This window comes from Guillardia theta, assembly GCF_000315625.1.
Source record: "Guillardia theta CCMP2712 unplaced genomic scaffold GUITHscaffold_2, whole genome shotgun sequence".
Lineage (NCBI taxonomy): Eukaryota > Cryptophyceae > Pyrenomonadales > Geminigeraceae > Guillardia > Guillardia theta.
The window spans coordinates 1,126,858-1,145,483 of record NW_005434672.1 but is presented as its reverse complement, the minus strand read 5'-3'; the positions used below and the strand labels follow the sequence as shown (position 1 = coordinate 1,145,483).

General features: G+C 54.7%; 6 protein-coding genes across 6 annotated transcripts; 2 read left to right on the top strand and 4 right to left on the bottom strand.

Annotated features, from left to right (window-relative positions):
- Window positions 1-4,264: 4,264 nt before the first annotated feature.
- GUITHDRAFT_62967 (hypothetical protein) lies at window positions 4,265-5,703 on the top strand (the record flags this gene model as incomplete). Its single annotated transcript, XM_005841974.1, has 3 exons — window positions 4,265-4,413; window positions 4,879-5,146; window positions 5,302-5,703. Coding segments are annotated over 3 exons (819 nt in total), but the record flags the coding sequence as incomplete, so codon positions are not given.
- Window positions 5,704-5,778: 75 nt separating this feature from the next.
- GUITHDRAFT_60308 (hypothetical protein) lies at window positions 5,779-6,440 on the top strand (the record flags this gene model as incomplete). The annotated part of the gene is made up of 2 exons (XM_005841973.1): window positions 5,779-5,967; window positions 6,171-6,440. Coding segments are annotated over 2 exons (459 nt in total), but the record flags the coding sequence as incomplete, so codon positions are not given.
- A 602-nt stretch (window positions 6,441-7,042) lies between these two features.
- Window positions 7,043-12,022, bottom strand: GUITHDRAFT_131992 (hypothetical protein; the record flags this gene model as incomplete). The annotated part of the gene is made up of 12 exons (XM_005841972.1): window positions 7,043-7,122; window positions 7,177-7,222; window positions 7,405-7,450; window positions 7,513-7,673; window positions 7,906-8,046; window positions 8,396-8,509; window positions 8,675-8,758; window positions 9,093-9,140; window positions 9,370-9,661; window positions 9,784-10,922; window positions 11,139-11,264; window positions 11,312-12,022. 12 exons carry the CDS (start codon window positions 12,020-12,022, stop codon window positions 7,043-7,045), a joined length of 2,988 nt encoding a protein of 995 aa, XP_005842029.1.
- Window positions 12,023-12,798: 776 nt separating this feature from the next.
- On the bottom strand, window positions 12,799-13,188 carry GUITHDRAFT_61577 (hypothetical protein; the record flags this gene model as incomplete). Its single annotated transcript, XM_005841971.1, has 1 exon — window positions 12,799-13,188. A coding segment is annotated over one exon (390 nt), but the record flags the coding sequence as incomplete, so codon positions are not given.
- A 1,446-nt stretch (window positions 13,189-14,634) lies between these two features.
- On the bottom strand, window positions 14,635-15,479 carry GUITHDRAFT_131990 (hypothetical protein; the record flags this gene model as incomplete). Its single annotated transcript, XM_005841970.1, is given in 3 exon segments — window positions 14,635-15,045; window positions 15,065-15,311; window positions 15,388-15,479. The coding sequence occupies 3 exon segments, from the start codon at window positions 15,477-15,479 to the stop codon at window positions 14,635-14,637; spliced, it is 750 nt and encodes a 249-aa protein (XP_005842027.1).
- A 1,875-nt stretch (window positions 15,480-17,354) lies between these two features.
- Window positions 17,355-18,020, bottom strand: GUITHDRAFT_99686 (hypothetical protein; the record flags this gene model as incomplete). Its single annotated transcript, XM_005841969.1, has 1 exon — window positions 17,355-18,020. One exon carries the CDS (start codon window positions 18,018-18,020, stop codon window positions 17,355-17,357), a length of 666 nt encoding a protein of 221 aa, XP_005842026.1.
- Window positions 18,021-18,626: the final 606 nt, after the last annotated feature.

Genomic DNA, 18,626 nt, shown 5'->3' with positions numbered 1-18,626 from the left:
GTCGGGGTGCTGCCTGGTGCGGTGTTTGCCAGCAGGACAGGGAGCGCATTTGTCGAGGGTATTTGACAAGAGGAAAGTGAGCTTGCAAGATAGGTTCTTGATGGTCGGGACGGCGGAGTCATCTGCCCCTAGTAAATATTCGTGTACAGCTTCGAAGATGAGGTTTGAGTAGCCGTAGTGGTCTGGTCGAGTATCAAGATCAAGGTAGAAGTCTCCAAAGAGGTCGTCATGATGCGTGATGAAGTTCAAGCTCTGTGCGTTCACAGTGCAGATGTCGGGATCAGGCAAGGTCGCACAGAGCTCCTTCTCAACATAGTCCTGAGCATTCAGCAGGGTTGGATAGTCTCCATTCCTTGCCTTGAAAACCTGCTGATTGTACGACGCGAGGTATTTCACCACCTTCTTCGTAGCCTCCAACGACTTGGTGTACCTGTTCACAGACCAGCCCCAGAACCACGGGTTTGTGCTGCTCTGGTTGCTTGAAAGATACCCGGGGATGCGCGTGTAAGACGAGCGATTGCCGAAGCTGTGCTCCTGGCACTTGAACACGTTGAAAGGCTCGATGCAACCGTCGGGCTTCCACGTGTGGATCTCTCCGATGATGTGAGTGAGGTCGATCATGAAAGCTGCTCTCTCAAGTAGGAAGTCGAGCTTCGTCAGCTGCAAGTCCTCGTTGATGACCACTGCCGGCGTGATCCAACCGATCCACTTCCTCATCCTCTCCAGCGCTGCGACGGCGTTGGGGTTGTCGATGTCCACCTCTCCCTTTGAATTCACGATCGCCCCGCCCCCATGGCTCGCGATGATCGACATGGTGATGACGGTGAGGTACTCGTTCGCCTGGCCCTGCCACATCAGCCCCCAGAAGCAAGTTTCTCCCGGACACAGGGCTTGTCGCTCGCCCTCCTGGATCTTCACTGCCATCGCCTCCATCTCATCCCAAGTCCGCGGCGGCTCATGGTAACCGTACTTGTGCAGCAGGTCTCGCCGGTAGTAGAGCAGGTTGTAGTCCATGAACGAGGGGATGGACAGAAGCTTGCCGTGCGCATATCCTGCTTGGAGGAACTTGGGGTCGAACTGCTTCAGCTCGTCTGCGGTGAAGAAGGAGGAGAGGTCCATGAGTGAGTCCTCGATGCTATGTATCCACGACGCCTCCATCCTGAAGATGTCGAGCGGGCTCGCTGCATCAGGCTTTGCGTATCTGTTCTTGATGTACAGAATCTCGTCCTCAAGGCTCGGCGGGCAAACCACCCTCCGAAGATTGATGCCCTGTGCGGCCATCTGCAGCTTGGCCTCGGTGAACTCAGTGTTGTGGCGGATCATGTTGCTGCCAGGATTCCAGTACACATCCTCACTGCTGACGATGGGCAGGATGGCGCAAGAGAGGATGACAGTGAACAAGCGTGTGATGTGTCCAGGAGCAAGGGAGAGTTGAAGCATGCTAGCAAGCGAGAAGAGGGGTATTGTCAGGGGAGGAGGAGAGCTGATAGTGTGCTAAGCAGCATCACGATTTCATGCCGGGAAACCCGTCAGCGCTGTGCATTCTTGTTTGTAGCAGATGTTTCTAGTGTCCTCTGCTCATTCACTCCTCTCTTGACATCTTTGTCTTGCATCCCACCCGCCATGAGCTGCTTGTTCCTTGCTGCCATTTGTGGTCGGATCTCCCTCCTGTATCTGCAGATCGGTATACAGGACCCACCCCTCCATTTCCAACAAATTCTTGAGAAAACAACCCCTGTAGTGCCCAAATGATATTGTCAGCACACCACCCCACCCTCCTTCATTGTGGTTCCGTATCAAGTCACACCCTACCAGAACAGCCTCCCTGCATTGCTGAGTGACCGGCGGCCAGCCGGCCATCACACCGGCGGCCCGCAGGGGGGGACCCGGCGTTGTCCGGGACCCAGGAGAATTATAAAATATTTTATTTGGTCGGTTTACAAATTTTTATTAGTATTTTAGAGCAGATGGAGATCGGACCCGCCTCAGAGGCCTTGCCTTGAGATTGCTTGTAACTTGAATGGTTTTTTTACCATTAAAATAAAAAGGGTCACCAGTTTTACTCATCAAGGGGTTTCCATTGAAATTTTAGTTATTTCTGGTACAATTATGACTTCAGGTAGAGCAGGGGAGCGGGGGTTCAGTAAGTGTGTCACGAGAGCACCCGTGGTACCCGAAGGCTCCATATCTTTCCTTTGTGATGACTGACTGGAGGGGGTAGGGTGCATGACTAAAGCAAGGAGACGTACGAGACTGAGAGGTGGGGTGGTTTGAGGTAGGGGTAGTGAGAAGGAACATATTGGGGGTACTCAAGTGGATTGCAGGGGTATAGCTGGTTCTTTTTTGCAGTGAACGGGTGTGCTTGCCTTGAGTGAGAAGGGTGGGGCAACTTTAACGGGGGTGGGCGCCAAAATGCAGGGGTCAGATGACTTGTGGAAGTACGGAAGAAGTGCGGATCAATGGCGGGCGGGTTGAGATAGAGAGATGGATGGGAAATGAACATAGAGAATATGAAGATGTTTTCAGAGCTGGACTTCTATCGTTTCATAACTACAAGTAACTCTCACTTTCACATCAAATGTACTAATTACGCGCTTTTCAGGACTTCGCTCCATGAATGGCATTCTCAAGATGAAATGAAAAATTGAAGCGGTACACTAGTGCTTAGCACACTATAAGCTCTCCTCCTCCCCTGACAATACCCCTCTTCTCGCTTGCTAGCATGCTTCTACTCTCCCTTGCTCCTGTACACATCACACGCTTGTTCACTGTTATCCTCTCTTGTGCCATCCTGCCCATCGTCAGCAGTGAGGATGTATACTGGAATCCTGGCAGCAACATGATCCGTCACAACACTGAGTTCACCGAGGCCAAGCTGCAGATGGCCGCACAGGGCATCAATCTTCGAAGGGTGGTTTGCCCGCCGAACCTTGAGGACGAGATTCTGTACATCAAGAACAGATACGCAAAGCCTGATGCAGCGAGCCCGCTCGACATCTTCAGGATGGAGGCGTCGTGGATACATAGCATCGAGGACTCACTCATGGACCTCTCCTCCTTCTTCACCGCAGACGAGCTGAAGCAGTTCGACCCCAAGTTCCTCCAAGCAGGATATGCGCACGGCAAGCTTCTGTCCATCCCCTCGTTCATGGACTACAACCTGCTCTACTACCGGCGAGACCTGCTGCACAAGTACGGTTACCATGAGCCGCCGCGGACTTGGGATGAGATGGAGGCGATGGCAGTGAAGATCCAGGAGGGCGAGCGACAAGCCCTGTGTCCGGGAGAAACTTGCTTCTGGGGGCTGATGTGGCAGGGCCAGGCGAACGAGTACCTCACCGTCATCACCATGTCGATCATCGCGAGCCATGGGGGCGGGGCGATCGTGAATTCAAAGGGAGAGGTGGACATCGACAACCCCAACGCCGTCGCAGCGCTGGAGAGGATGAGGAAGTGGATCGGTTGGATCACGCCGGCAGTGGTCATCAACGAGGACTTGCAGCTGACGAAGCTCGACTTCCTACTTGAGAGAGCAGCTTTCATGATCGACCTCACTCACATCATCGGAGAGATCCACACGTGGAAGCCCGACGGTTGCATCGAGCCTTTCAACGTGTTCAAGTGCCAGGAGCACAGCTTCGGCAATCGCTCGTCTTACACGCGCATCCCCGGGTATCTTTCAAGCGACCAGAGCAGCACAAACCCGTGGTTCTGGGGCTGGTCTGTGAACAGGTACACCAAGTCGTTGGAGGCTACGAAGAAGGTGGTGAAATACCTCGCGTCGTACAATCAGCAGGTTTTCAAGGCAAGGAATGGAGACTATCCAACCCTGCTGAATGCTCAGGACTATGTTGAGAAGGAGCTCTGTGCGACCTTGCCTGATCCCGACATCTGCACCGTGAACGCGCAGAGCTTGAACTTCATCACTCACCAAAAAGAATTTATCAACGAAGCTTACTTTGACCTTGGTACTCGACCAGACCACTACGGCTACTCAAACCTCATCTTCGAAGCTGTAAACACTTATTTGCTAGGGGCAGATGACTCCGCCGTCCCGACCATCAAGAACCTATCTTGCAAGCTCACTTTCCTCTTGTCAAATACCCTCGACAAATGCGCTCCCTGTCCTGCTGGCAAACACCGCACCAGGCAGCACCCCGACGCTGACTGCGTGCAAGACAGCGTCTTGCAGCCATGGATGATCGGCGTGCTGTGCGCTGGAGTGGTAGTCTTGATCGCCATGTCTGCGTTCGCGACGTACAAGATGACACACTCGGATGCCTTCTGGACGATCAGGAAGGACGAGCTCGTCTTCGACAGCCCTCCTCTTGTGCTCGGCAAGGGGAGCTACGGCGTTGTCATCCGAGCCTCTTTCCGCGGCTCTTACGTGGCGGTGAAACGAGTGCTCCCTTCGTCACAGACGGCCAAGAAAGCCTCGGTCTCCACCGGGATGTTCTCCATGCAGGACCCCGCGGTGTTGGAGGCGATCAGGGTGCAAGGGAGCGGGTCGACGCAGAACGGCGTGCTGAGGAGCCACTCGGGAACGAAGAGCGGCTCGCTGGGTCGGGGCTCTGATCAGCGAGAGGGGACCAACGGCGAGACGAGCGCGAGCTCTGTGCCTGACGTTGATTTCAGCGGTAGAGGCCCCCGTCGGCTCAATGACAGTCAGGGAAGGCAGGCCCCAGCAAGGAACGGCAGCGGGGGCAGTGACGTGGAGGTGAGCATCCGGGGCGACAAGAACATCCAAATGCGAAGTGGTAGCAACTCGGATAGCCTGGACGTGCTCAGGGGAGACAGGAGGAATCAGGGGAGCGGCAGTCGTACGACGTCGTTCCTTTCTTTCTTGTTCTCGGGCACGACCCGGACGGCGTCCCGCAGCAGGATGTACAACAACTTCATCAAAGAGATGAGGGTCATCTCGCGCCTGCGACACCCTTGCATCACGACGGTGATCGGAGCGGTGAAGGACAAGAAGGAGCCGTTGCTGGTGATGGAGCTCATGGAGAACGGGTCCCTGTACGAGCTCTTGAGGAACGAGACGGTCGAGCTCCAGGGAGACCTCATCCTCCCCATGCTCTGCGACGTGACACAAGGGATACACTTCCTCCACGCTGCGAACCCTCCCATCATACACGGGGACATCAAGGTACTCTATCTCCTCGTCCTTCTCTGCCGCGCTTCCCCTCCCCTCCTGCTGCTCCTACTCCATCGCCCCTGCTTCCTTCCCGCCCTCTCCACTCTCTCCTCCCTCTCCCTCCCCTCCTCGCTGCCGACTGTAACAGCTTGCTCTCCCTCCTTCAGTCTCACAACGTGCTGGTCGACTCTCGCTTCCGAGCCAAGATCGCGGACTTCGGGTTGAGCACCAAGAAATCGGGTCCATGCGGCACACCCTTGTGGATGGCCCCGGAGCTGCTGCGAGGAGGCAGCAACTCCCTCGCCAGCGACGTGTACGCGCTCGGCATCCTCCTGGCGGAGGTTTACAGCAGGCAGGACCCGTTCCTCAACGAGGACGTCAGGCAGGTGCTGCGGCAAGTGGCGGATCTGGAGAGAGAGGAGGAGAAGAGGCCGGAGATACCTGCCGACTGCCCGTCACAGATGGCGGTGCTGATGAGGAACTGCTGGAACAAGATCCCCGAGAGCCGGCCCTCCATCAGCGAGATCGATCGACGACTGCAGGCCATGGACTCCAAAGCCGCAGACCTCCTGCTGCCTGTCAAGAAGGCGGGAGCGGAGGAGGCGGACGCGACTAGGATCTTGTACGAGGTCTTCCCCAGGCACGTGGCGGACGCGCTGAAGGCCGGGAAGAGGGTGGAGCCTGAGAGGAAGGAGAGCGTGACGATCTTCTTCTCTGACATCGTCGGCTTCACCACCATCAGCTCCTCCCTCGACCCTCAGAAAGTATCTGAGATGCTTCACAACCTCTACATGTCCTTCGATGAGCTTTCCAAAGAATATGGGGTCTTCAAGGTATGCATCTCCTCCTCCTTGCTCTCCTCCTCCTACCCCTTCGTCCTCCTCCTCCTCCTCCTCCTACCCCTTCGTCGTCCTCCTCCTCTTCTCTTTCTCATCCAGCCCTTCTCACTTGCTTTCTCTTGTTCTTCCCATCTCCTCGTCCTACAACTCTCTTTCTTCTCTCCTCTCCTCTCTCCTCTCACTCACCCCTTGCACAGGTGGAAACCGTCGGGGACGCGTACATGGCGGTGACGAACCTAGTGGAGGATCAGAGCTCGGACCACACCCTCCGCATCGCCTCCTTCTCCCTCAAGGCCATCGAGCTCGCTCACCGCATCCCCATCGACCGGGAGGACGCGAGCAGGGGCTTCCTCAACCTCCGCGTCGGCTTTCACTCCGGCCCAGTCGTTGCCAGCGTGGTAGGAGCGAGGAACCCGCGCTACTGTCTGTTCGGAGACACGGTGAACACAGCCTCCAGGATGGAGTCCAGCTCTCGCCCAGGGTCTATCCAGTGCTCAGAAGCAGCTGCGGAGCTGCTGAGGGCTCAGGACGTCGGGGGGGTGGTTGAGCTGGTGGAGAGGGGGGTGATCGAAGTCAAGGGCAAAGGGGTGAGTGCTAAAAGGAGGGGAAGGAGGAGCAGGGGATCAGATGGGAACGGGGGAGGGAGAGGGAAGCGCGATAGGAGGGAGGGAGGGAGGGAAGGGAGAAAGGCAAGGCAAACCTGGCGCGCTAGGGAAGAACAGGTGGAAAAGGAGGTGGTAGAGGAGGAGGAGGAGGTAGGAGGACGAGGACGAGGAGGAGGAGGGCTGATACTGACAGGACATGCAGGATATGAGGACATTCTGGGTTGTTGAGGGGAAGGGGAAGGCGTTAGAGGAAGTGAACATCGACATAGCAGCAGGTGTAACATCCAGCTGACAGGCTCCTCCTCCTCTCCCACTCTCCTTCCTCCCCGTCCTACCCTAACGCGCCAGTTTTGCCTTGCCCCCTCGCCTCCTCCATGCTCTGATTTTTTGCTCGTTCGCCTGTAAAGTGTGTTTCTTCTCCTGCTCTCACTGTAACCTCACCATGCTCAAACAATAAATTTCATTCAAACGCAATCTTGACATCCTTCCTCTGAGCCAGCTGGGCGATCTGGTGGGAGAGCGAGGGAGGAAGCCTGCTCGCCACCTGCAGCACCCAGTCAGATGGCAGCTCGAGAGCACGCGCAACTCCAGCTCTCACCCAGCTTAGTAGCCCCGAAGGATTGTTGCTGAAGTCTTTCCGATACCTGCCAGCCGTCACGTCCTTCTCTTCTACTCACTCCCTTCCCGTCCTTTCCCGCTCCCATCGCCCACTATCCTCCTCCCCGCTTCCCCCTCTCATCTCCCTCCTCTCTCCTCTCTCCTCCTCCCCTCCCCCTCACCAGTCAAAGACGACGGGCAAGGTGATTTCTCCCTGACTGACGTCTACCTTCACTCTCTCCGTGCAGAACTTCTTCGTCGCCGTCTCCAGCTGCCTGTCGTGGGAGGGCTCAGAAGGCTGGAGGAGAGAGGGGCAGGTGGAGGAGCAGCTGGGGACCTGTCGAGGCTCTCCGGCGTGAACACGCGGGCGGGAGGAGTAGCGGAAGTGCCGTAGGAGAGGGCGAAGTGGACGCGAGGGTCGCACTCGAGGAAAAGACACTTCTTGGCTCGGAGGATGCCGCGGCAGATGTCGTCCAGAGAGTAGAAGTACTTGCCGACCTGAGGGGAGGAGGGAGAGGGAGAGGAGGAGAGAAGAGGAGAGAGAGGGGGAGGAGGAGAGGGAGTGGGAGGGGAGAGGGAGGGAGAGTGAGTGAGTGAGATTTGGATTGGGGGACGGGAGGAGAGCAGTTGTGGAGTTGAGTTATCGGAGAAGAATCATAAGGGAGGGGCCGAGTCGAGATGGGACAGAGTGGAAGGGAGAGGGCAGGCAGAAGGAGAAGGAGGTTCAGACCTGGTAGGAGGTGTTGCGGAAGAAGGAGCATCGAGGAACGACGTGACTGTCGTTGGAGGGATACTTGGAGGTGATCTTGGCGTGTAGGACGAGCACGTTAAAGATGTTGATGAAGAAGCATCTCAGCTCCTCCACGGGAAGCTGCGCGCGAGTCAGCTCCTTCCCTCCCTCTCTTCCTCTACCTCCCTTCGTCCCTCTCCATCCCACTCTCCCTCTTCCTTCCTCCCCCTTCCTTCGTTCCTCTCCCTCCCTCCCCCTTCCTTCGTTCCTCTTTCTCCATCTCTCCCACTTCCTACATTCCTCTTTGTCCCTCCCTCCTGCATCCCACTCCCTTCTGTCCCACTTCTACTCCCATTGCCCGCACCCCACTCCCCAACCCTCCTCTGCTCTGCTCTTCCCGCCTCCCTCAGTTCTCCCTCTCTCCCCTACTCCCAATCTCCTTCTCATTTGCTCTCTGCACTATCCTCGTTCCCGCTCCCTCCTTCCTGACCTGGATCAAGTTCACCATCTGCAGCTCGCAGGTTCGCTGCTGAAACTCCTGCACAGTCGCAAAGTCTCGCGGCCCATCGCCGTGAGCCAGGAGGATCGCCTGCCGAAGAAGCTCCTACTGCATGTGAGGGAGGGAGCAGGGAGCAGGGAGCAAGGCAGGAGGGAGCAAGGCAGGAGGGAGGAGCGGAGGAAAGGAGAGAGGAGGAGAGGTGTCTCATGCCTGCGAGACGGAGCACGCACTCCTTGCGTTTCCGGCCCAGAGGATCTGGCGGTTAAGGACGAGAGCCTGTTCCTCTCCATCCAGGAAGCGGTAGAGCGTGTCGTCGTCGCTGAAGTCTGCGGCAGACCCAAGATGTGCGAAGACCTGAGGAGAGGACAAGTGAGATGAGGAGGAGGAAGACAGGTAGGCGCAAGGGCTTCACGAGCAGGTGATGAGCCAGAAACACGTCGGAGAGAAGCGGGTAAAGAAGGAGAAGGAGGCAAAGGCCAGGGAGGGAGGAAGAAGGTGGGAGGTAGATGAAGAGGAGGAAAAGCAAGAAAGAAAAAGAGACGGTGGGAGCAGAGGTTAGGACAAGGAGCAAAGGAGCAAGTCGTTCCTGCGCATTCATAAGGCCCTGAGCGATGATGCATGCTTGATCGCGGGATATCTTGCTGTTAGGCAGGAGGGAGGGGATGCTGCAGCTCCAAACTTTGGTCACGTAGCTCAGGTTGTCCTGATCCATAGTCTCCACCAGCCAGTCCACCAGCTGCAGGTTGAGAATGCGAGGAGCAAAAGGATGGAGGGAAAGGTGAAGGAGGAGAAACAAGAGCGAAGAGGACGAAGAAAAGTTAGACCACCAGCACAACCTCCTCCCATTCAGCACCCCTTCCTCCTCCCCTAAAGCACCCCTACCACTCCTCTCCCTCCTCTTCCCCCTTCGCTTCCCTCCACCTCCTCCTTCTCCTCCTCCTCTTCCTCCCCACACGTCTCCACACCTGGCTCCCACTGAAGCACTTGTCATAGACTTTGCTCTGGTGCCGCCGCTCGTGCGTCTCCAACGAGGCCCTCAGGAGGTCCAGCAGCTTCTCAGCACAGAGCTCCTCCTCGCTCGCGCTGCTCCAGCTCGGGGGCAGCTCGACCTCCTCGCTCTCGTCCTGCGACTTGTCCGGAGTTGTCACCTGAAACTCCATCACCTCGTTCTGCTCCGACCATCGCACATGCGCGTTCTCCGCCCTCCTCTTTCTTGACTCTCCAGCATGTTCAGCAGCCTTCCCCAGCGGTGTGCTTCTGCAGGGAGGAAGTGCGTGAGATGGAGGAAGGAAGGAGGAGAGGAGAGGGGGAGAAACGAAGATCAGAGTAGGAAAGGGAGGAGGAGAAAGGAGAGGAGAGGAGAGAGGTAGCGAAGGAACCTGTCTGCAGCGCTCGACTCGACCCTCGAGCGGATGTTCTGAATGTCCTGGAGGATGTTCCCGTTGCTCTTCTGCACTTCGGGGATCTTGGGGAGGGGTTGGAACATGTGCGAGCTGCCGTCCAGGTCAAGGCCCTTGTCGTTCTCCCGCGCCCACTCCCTCCGCATCTTGAGGTAGGAGACGCGGCTGAGCAGGTTGGCGAACAGCTCGTCGTCGATGTGGTCCAACGAGTCTTCCACGTCCTTCCTCAACGACTCAATATGGGCATCTAGAAGATCCAGGCTATTCCCCGCTCCTCCGATTACGTTCTGCTCGAGCTCGAGGATCCTGCTGTCCAGGTGCAGGAACTTGGCGTCCTCAGAGACGACCCGAGGGGGTTCGTAGCTCTGCAGCTTCGATATCTCATGCCCTCGGACTGGTTTGGAGGAAAGGGACAGCGTGTCGACCTCTCTCCCCTCCTCCGCACGTCCTTCTCCTCTCCAGTCCGACTTGAACATTCTCTCGTGCTCTATGCTCTCAAGCCGCGAGACAACCCCGTGCTTCAGTAGAATCTGGTGCAGCTCTCCTGTCCATGGGCTGGACACCGAGTTCCTCCTGAAGTTGACCATCTTGTCTCGCCCCCCCGGAAGCTTCAGGACCTCCTCGCTGCTACTAGCAAGAACGTCTCGGATCATAGCCGACGCGTCCTTACTGTTCTCTCCCGACCCGACTCCGTTGAACTTCTTGCAGCTAGAGTCGAGCATGGCCTCGAGCTTCGAAGGATCGTAAGCTCCGACTTGAAACACTTCCGCCATCCACACGATCAGGTTCTCGAGCTGGTACGCATACTCCCATGCTCGCGCCAGCTCCTTGAGACCCTCTTGCTCCTCTGCCGAGGTTTTTCTTTCTTCCGCACCGTCGTTGCCAAGCTCTCGGTTGACCTGCGCCTCCTTAGAAGCAGGTGCGGGAGGCGGAGGAACAGTAGTCAAGCTCGCTCGCGGCTCGATTTCGCTTTCCTCCGCAGCTGGCTTTGCTGGCTTTTCTGTCTTTCCCGCTGCAGGTTTGACAACTTGACCGTTCATACCTTGGGGTCTTGCAGTGTAAATCCTGTGGGCAAAGCGGAGAGTATTCATCGCTTCATCCTGCGCCATTCTTGTTACCTTGAAACGACACAAATGATCGTTGTCATAATATAAATTGTCATACATATCATGACACTTGCAATTAGCACCTCATTGTTGTGATCGTGGTGTTGTCATCATATCCATCATCTCGATCACAAATATAAACAATAACCACAACATCATCGTGGATATGAACACAAAAATCATCATCGCATCATCATCATTGCCGTCATCATATCGCTGATACTTCACCTGAGTAGATTCGCCCTGCCGGCAATGACCCACAAACGTGATGAATGCGCTGTTGAAACACTCCCGAAGCATGCGTGTAAGCGTGCTCTCCCGCACGGGGATGATTTTCGACCTCTCAGCTGCGCCCTGCGCGTCCCACCATCACATGATTGTCGAGCATGACAAGTCCATACCTTCAAGCAGTTGGCAAGAGCTGTAAAGGACTTGAGCGCCCATTTCCGAGTCTCGTTCGCTTCGGCTCCCGCCTGTTTCAACGTGCTACCAGCATCGCTATCAACCAGCTTGACGATGAACAGCTTGCAACCCGAGGGTCGTCGGACGGTTATCACACAGTGGCCCCTGCATGCCTGGAAAGCTGACAAGTTCTCCTCAAGGTCTTCGATTGACTTGACTGCCAACTCAACGCTGCCATCAACAACAACCGCAGACGCACTGTCACGTAGCTTCAGGCTGGACGATCCTGCTGATTGGTTTCCAGGTTTCAGCAGATCTCTGATCGTCTCTTTGTAGATGTCGAAGGCGGTCAATGTTGCGACCTCCCTGGAATTCGCCAACATGTTTCCCACTAAGCTCAATAATATTCCTGGCTTCCCTTGACTTCCTATCAGGCTCGAAAATTTCCCACTCCCCTTCTGTCCATAACACATGATACAGCAGCTCTGCCCAGCCGATAGCTGGTACCATGCTTCATCAACGCAAGAAGCGATCAGCTCATCTGGTTTTCCTCGTGGGAAGACTCGATCGAAGGTGAAGGTGAAGCTCTGATCTGGCCTTCGAAGGAAGCTCGTCTCTACAGTCTTCGTTCCCTTGAACGTCGTGAGCAGAGTCGACTCCCCATCCTCCTCCTCCTCCCCACTGAAAGTCGCCAGCACTCGCACCGCCATCTCTCTCACTCCATTCCCGCCATCCGGAGGTTCCAGTCTATATCCAGGGGGGTGGAGGTATTCCAATTACCCCTGGTCTGTACTGATTAACTTAGTTCTTTCATGGGTGGGGTAATAGATGTGCCCCCTCCTTCTCTTTGAATTTGATATCAGGTACGGTAGCTAGCTAGTAGGCAAGGTGACGATATTCGTTCGGCGATATTCGTTCGTGAAAGTTGAATCGATCGGATATTCGTTCCGAGTTACGGTTGAATCCCGGAGTCCGGCCGAACCTTCATCCGATGATCATGGGTCGGAGTCTTGACAGCGCGGCACAGGTGCTGTGCGGCGGATCATCGGATGATATTGAAACCCTTGACAGGGATCAAGGTGTGCGGACGGGTCAGTGCTGAAAGTTGCCACTGGCACTCGCGCCCCGGCTGCCACCGATACGATTTAACTTATACTTCAATTATAGCTAGCCTGGCAAAACAAAAGACTGACTCGTGTTACAGCTATGCCGCTATTATGATCTGCATAGCAGCCCGAACTTGACAGGAGCTCGGAGGCCGCCTCGTACATGATGCTGGTACATATCGGACGTGCCCCAAGCGCCGGCGGACTCAGCCTTGCCGCGACACTGTGACTGGTTGAGCTTGAGGGTACGCTGGCTGCGGATAAGGCTGTGCCACCTGAGCCTGAGGATAACTCGGCTGAAAGCCTTGTTGTTGCATGGGCATTTGCGGGTACTGTGGCATAGGCGTCATTGTCGTCGTAGTGCTTGTGTTAACGGTTATCTCAGTCATGGTGTCGAAGTTGAATGGCCATAGAGCCCGGAGAGCAAGCTTGAAATGAGCCAAAGCGCAAGGAATCCCGCAAATCGTCATGGCGTTGATGATGCCGAAGAAGAAATGCATCATGCTCACCATGATTCCTATCCCGCTGCAAAGCCACATAAGGTTGAGAATGAGGTGGGTCAGCCCAACTCCGCTGGTCTCGCATCTGCATACCATCGAGCCTCCAAGTTTCTCGCCGAAAGGCCACAAGGCCATCAGGCCCATCTTGAAAGTTGCGATCCCAAACGGAATGCCAACCACGGAGGCACAGAGGCCAAGACCAAACAAGAAGTAGAAGAGAGCACAGAAAAGTCCTCCTCCGAAGAACAAAAACAGGATGTTTCCTACAATGCCGCAGCAGCCATCTTGCTGCTTGATCTGCACAGTGACGGACGTGTTCTGTTGAACTTGCATGGCTTCTTGCTTTCCTCTGGTCCTGCCAATGAAGGTTCAAAGATTACCCAGAGATTTACAAGCAAAATGAAAGAACAAACATCTTTTTGGGGGGTCAAGAATCATTTGACAAATATGTTGGACTCGTATAGCTTTGAATTGTGATGAACATGTTTGATGGGTATGATCTGGTGTAGTATGCAATTGACCGTCTGCATTGAACCTTCTGGTGCATGCTTGCTACCCTAACACTGACATAGTTCATCATTGATGTGTTGAGGGTCATGCCTATCCACATTGTGACTCATCTACGGTCGTACAGGCATCGCACTAATGTGAGTTGGACCGCGGTCTCTCGGCGAGCAACGTCAGCCTCATCGACTTCGCTCATCGCTGCCATTGCCGGCATTGCGAGTGTTGCTGAGGGGCTTGAATGGGGAAACTGCCAAGGAGTCGCTCTGCCCACCGGTAGTCCTTGTTTCAAGGGGAATGAGGGGGTGTGAGGGTCACCCGCCGAGGTTCCTAGCTGAAATCTGACCCGAGCAAAAAGAGGCCACGGGTGTGGGAATGAAGATGAGAGATTGGGGGGTGGGGGGTCCTTTCGGGTGAGGACACCGAGGTCTCAGTTCGCGACGCGGCATTATTCGGAGGCTGAGAGTCCACCGGTTACCTGCTCGTTGACGGGCCCTGAAGGGAGGGGGTAGGGTACTCCGTTATTCCCCGTATTCCCAGCGGCTGAGGTGCCATGAGTGATCCCACGCGGCGAAGAGGATACCGGTGGGTACTCCAATATGGGGGGAAGGAGGGGTGGTTGACAGTTGAGCGTGTCATTCCCCAGATTTCCTGCCTTGAGGTTTGTGGTCAGCGCCGTGCCATCCAACTAGAGGCGAATGATTCACAAACTGGATCACGCAATCAGACAACGTCCTGAAAACAATGCTGTATCACTGACATGTTGTATGTGACAGCAGCTGTTCAAGCTGTGGATTCAACTTGCGCGGCTCACACGAATCCGCCATTCAAGGCTATTGATTTCATCTTCAATGACCTCCTGGATACCGTGACTCTAGATCCGGAGGCTCGCTTTATTGAATCTGATTCTTGATCGCACCATTGGTCATGTGGCAATTCACCTACAACATCCTCATGATATACAGTGAAGTTGATCACCAAAACTGCCGTCGTGTTGAAGCCTGCCGTAAAGATCTATCCCCTGGTCTGATCTATTGTCACACGCCACAACGAGTCATGGTATTTTCACTGTTGCAGTGCCACTGCCCCCATTTCAACCCGTTCATGGTCACCTTGAAAATGACGAGCAAGATCGCAGGGCTTACATTTTATGGGTAGAGAAGGCAAACTTACTTGCCGCTCTTCTCATCGTGATCGACACTGATCGTGAAATCATAAGCCTGGCTGGTTTTGATCGTTTCCTGGGGCTTCGAGGCGGAGTACCACCATCAGCACTTCAACGGCCTGCGCAACGTCCGCTTCCGCGTCGACCACCGGGCGCAGCGGTACGGCGTGGTGACGACGCTGGAGATCAAGCACGCCATGTGCACGATGCTCAACGCGATGCTGCGGGACCGGCGCGTCCACCTGTGGGAGGACTTTGTGAGCCGTGAACCCCGCGGGATGAAGCGCAGGCTCCGGGAGCAGCTGGAGACCTACTCCTACCAGGTCAAGGGCGCGGTGACGGTCTTCAACAAGGACCAGCTCGCGCTGAGCGGGAAGGTGGGGGGCATGAAGGACGACGTCTTCATCGCCCTGCAGCTCGCCGGCTACTACAGCTCCAACCCAAAGTTCTAAGTGTAACTCCGAATAAGTACACTACGAGACCCGCATCTGCTGCAGCAGCCTTGCGCCTTGCCTGCAACTGGTTGCAGCGGGTCACGTTGTCGGCGTCGAGAGGGTCGGGCCCCTGGGTAGAGTTGAGGAAGCGGTGGATGAGGAGGTACTTGACGAGGAGGTACTTGACGAGGAGGTGCTTGACGAGGAGGTACTTGCCCAGCCGGATGGTGTCCTTGTCGAGCGAGGCGATGTTCTGGCGATTTGCGGCGGGGGCGGGGTTGGCCGGGCGGCTGGGGGATCGGCAGGGGCTGGATCGCCGGGTGGCGGCGGGAGCATCCGGAGGGTGGTCCCGCCGATGTACTGCACCTCGAGTCGTGCTGCCCCTGCGAGTTTTCGGCCTCGAGGAACGTCTTGTCCAGTATCTTGACCAGCTCGGTTAAACTTGATATCTCGCGCATGATCAGATACGTCACGGGCAGCCGGATTTCACTTCGATGGGGAGTCTTTGTGGTGGTCCTTCGTCTGAGTCTCTTGCATCATCGGTTTCAGGGGTTCGGAAAGCCACTGGCACCGTTTGGAGCACTGATGCTGGGCGATGCTAAACTTGAAACTTGTTGTGGTCACCGGTAGCCCCTGCCAGGCTGCCAATTTAGGAAGCCCCTCCGCCGGGGCCTGTACTCAACAGTCACGGGGGCGGCATGCCGCCCGCGGCGCGGGAGCCCCCGGCGGCCCCGGCGGCCCCCGCGCCGCGCGCCTCTGGCAGTCACATTGAAGTTGCCCCCTGGCGTGTGCGTCAAGGCGGACACCGCGGCGCTGCTCGATAACATCTACAAGGTCGATGACAGTTACACGAACACCCGGCCCGGGCCCTAGCGCTCACCGCCGCCGCCGGGGGCTGCTGTCACTCGGGCCGAGTCGGAACGGGCCCGGCCCGGGGGCTGTACGGCCCCGCCCGGCGGGCGGGGTCCCGGGCAGTGGCAACTTCATCAGTCACGCGACCAAAGCGTTGAACTCAGCAAAATGCAAGCGGGGGGACGAGGGGGTCCATTGACTTCGCGATATGGTCGCAAAGCGTAAACACATGAGATGATAAGACAGCGATGTAGGGTGAGAAGATCATGGAGATCAAAGAGATTTTTCTGTTTTCAAAGAAGCAGAAGAAAGAACACAGATGAGATGAGAGGAGAGGAGAGGAGAGGAGAGGAGATGAGATGAGATGAGATGAGATGAGATGAGATGAGATGAGATGAGATGAGATGAGATGAGATGAGATGAGATGAGATGAGATGAGATGAGATGAGATGAGATGAGATGAGATGAGATGAGAGGAAAGGACTTTGAAAACAAGTCAACGCTTGGTCCTAACTTGCATTGACCACACATTGTTGTCCAATGCTGCCTCCAGGTATGAATTTTTTGGGCTGAATGGTTACACACGATTAAAACATGATTCCTTCTCTATCCAAAAATTTTCATCGCTAAACAACCTTTTTGCATCTTTCATATGCCAGAAAATGAAATTCTGGTCTCCAGGAATGGGTTTCTTTCCAGGATCCTCGCCCAAATCCCCAGTCCATCTTGACACTGCCCTGTACATTGAGAACGTTGACGCCTTCGCACTGACAGTCGGAGCGCTGGTCACATCGATCATCAGGTGTTAAACGTGGATTGTATGTAGTTCAATTGTCCTGAGCTTGTCGACGTTGTGTTGCAGCCTGGTGATCGCAGTCGGAGCCCTCGTTATTGGTATCCTTGCACTCGTTCGTTCATCGAGGAGGAACCAACCTCGGATCAAGAGGAGCTGAAGTCTGTGGAGCATGCCCTGTTTCTACCCCACTGATGCGATGACTTTACAGATGAATGTGCTGGGTCGCTTTTTCTCCCTTCCTCAGTTGCCATGATGCCTGAGACGCCAGAGCGTACGAGAAGGAAAGAGCCTGTTGACTGTCTTCTGCGTGAATGTGTGGTAGAAAATGATAACGATAGAGAAAATGGTGGCCTCTGACGAAAGAGGTGAAATGTACTCAAATCAAGTTTGCTGACAGCTGAGCATACATTCTGAGTACTTGTAGGAAACTTGAGCATTAAACATAAAGACAGGACTCAAAACTCTAATCATCACTTACTGTTGCAGAAGAGAATCGTGAAGAAGGTGTTAGGATACTCGCAGACGGTCTTTGGAGGACTTGGGTCGAGCCAATCCTGTACAAACATATGAAGGCAATTGAGAAAACGAAATTCTTCTTAACCTCTCCTAAAGGGAATCTTGAGAGCACCCTTGATCGAATCCTCCCTTCAAGAAATTATCAGTGTAGAAGAACACAAGAGGATCATCACCTGATCAATGTCACTGCAGTTGAGCTCCACTTCCTGGGCTCGGCTGATTGAGTAGTCCTTTGGAGTACATCTTCAACTTCATCATCCTCTTGGTGTTGAGGCTGAGACATCTGCAGAGAGTAGATAGGAACGTATTCGTGTATCAACCTCTTCCTCAGTCCCTTGGCTTCTTGGCCCAAGATGTTGCCGCTGACTGCAGTCTGAGATGACGACTTTCTCCGCCGGCTGTTGGGTAAGTCTGCCAGGCTCTGTCCCTTGCTACCAACGAAGCTTTTGGAGAACTTCTTGCTCGTGCTCGACCTTGAATAGGCTTTTAGATTAGTGTGACGGCTCGACCCAGACCGAAGCTTGTTCAAGAGTCTCCTTGTCAGAATGCCGCGGCGGAAAGCTTGTATTCTTGTAGCAGCCAGCTGCCTTTTTCGTTGGGTGATGATATCAAAGAGCTCTTTCCAAAGATCATAATGACGACTCGCATGCTGCAGCTCCACCTTTGCCATCGCAACCATCCTCCTACCGACTCCTTGCATTATGGAGACTTGAAACCCCAGGTCGAGTATCCTCCTGATCTGAGCTTTGTGGCAAGGCATTCTTGTGCCTGACATTGAAAACTCGAGAGCATCAAACCAAGCCTGCTGTCTTTGATAAAGATCGTATTCACCCATGCCTGGATTTGGTTTGTAACCACTCCAGTATGGCTTGTGAAGATCATAAATCCTTTCTCTCTCAAATTGCTGTTCAAAATGGGTTATTGCCACTTTTAAGTTCTCGTATTTTCTTTTCATATTTTTCAGAATCCTTCTTTTCACCAACTCATACGCCTTGATATAGAGTTCTGATGAATGAATGTACTCTTGCGTTTTTTCTCTGATATAAGCATTGATTTCCTAAGAAATCAAAAACTCAAATCGCGCAAACACAGAGTATTAGGTGTATACCTCCTCTTTCGTTGTTGTTCCTTTGTTGTCTCCTCTGATCTTATAGACACTCGGAGGTGCTTGAGTCTCAGTCGGAGCCTCTTCTACAATCTGCTCCTCAACGACCGGCGTCTCTGTTTGCGATTTATCTTGACTGTTCCGAGCTCGACGTCGCATGTTTCTGGAGATAGTGTAGTAATCGTCGCTGTTGGGGGATGAAGCCGACGACGAGCGATGGATCATCGGTCTGTTCATGACTGTGAATACTTCTTGCACTGCATTCCATCCAAACAGTCGGATGCCTTCTCCTTTCCATAGTTTCTCGTCCATCACATTCGAAACTGACGGAGAGTT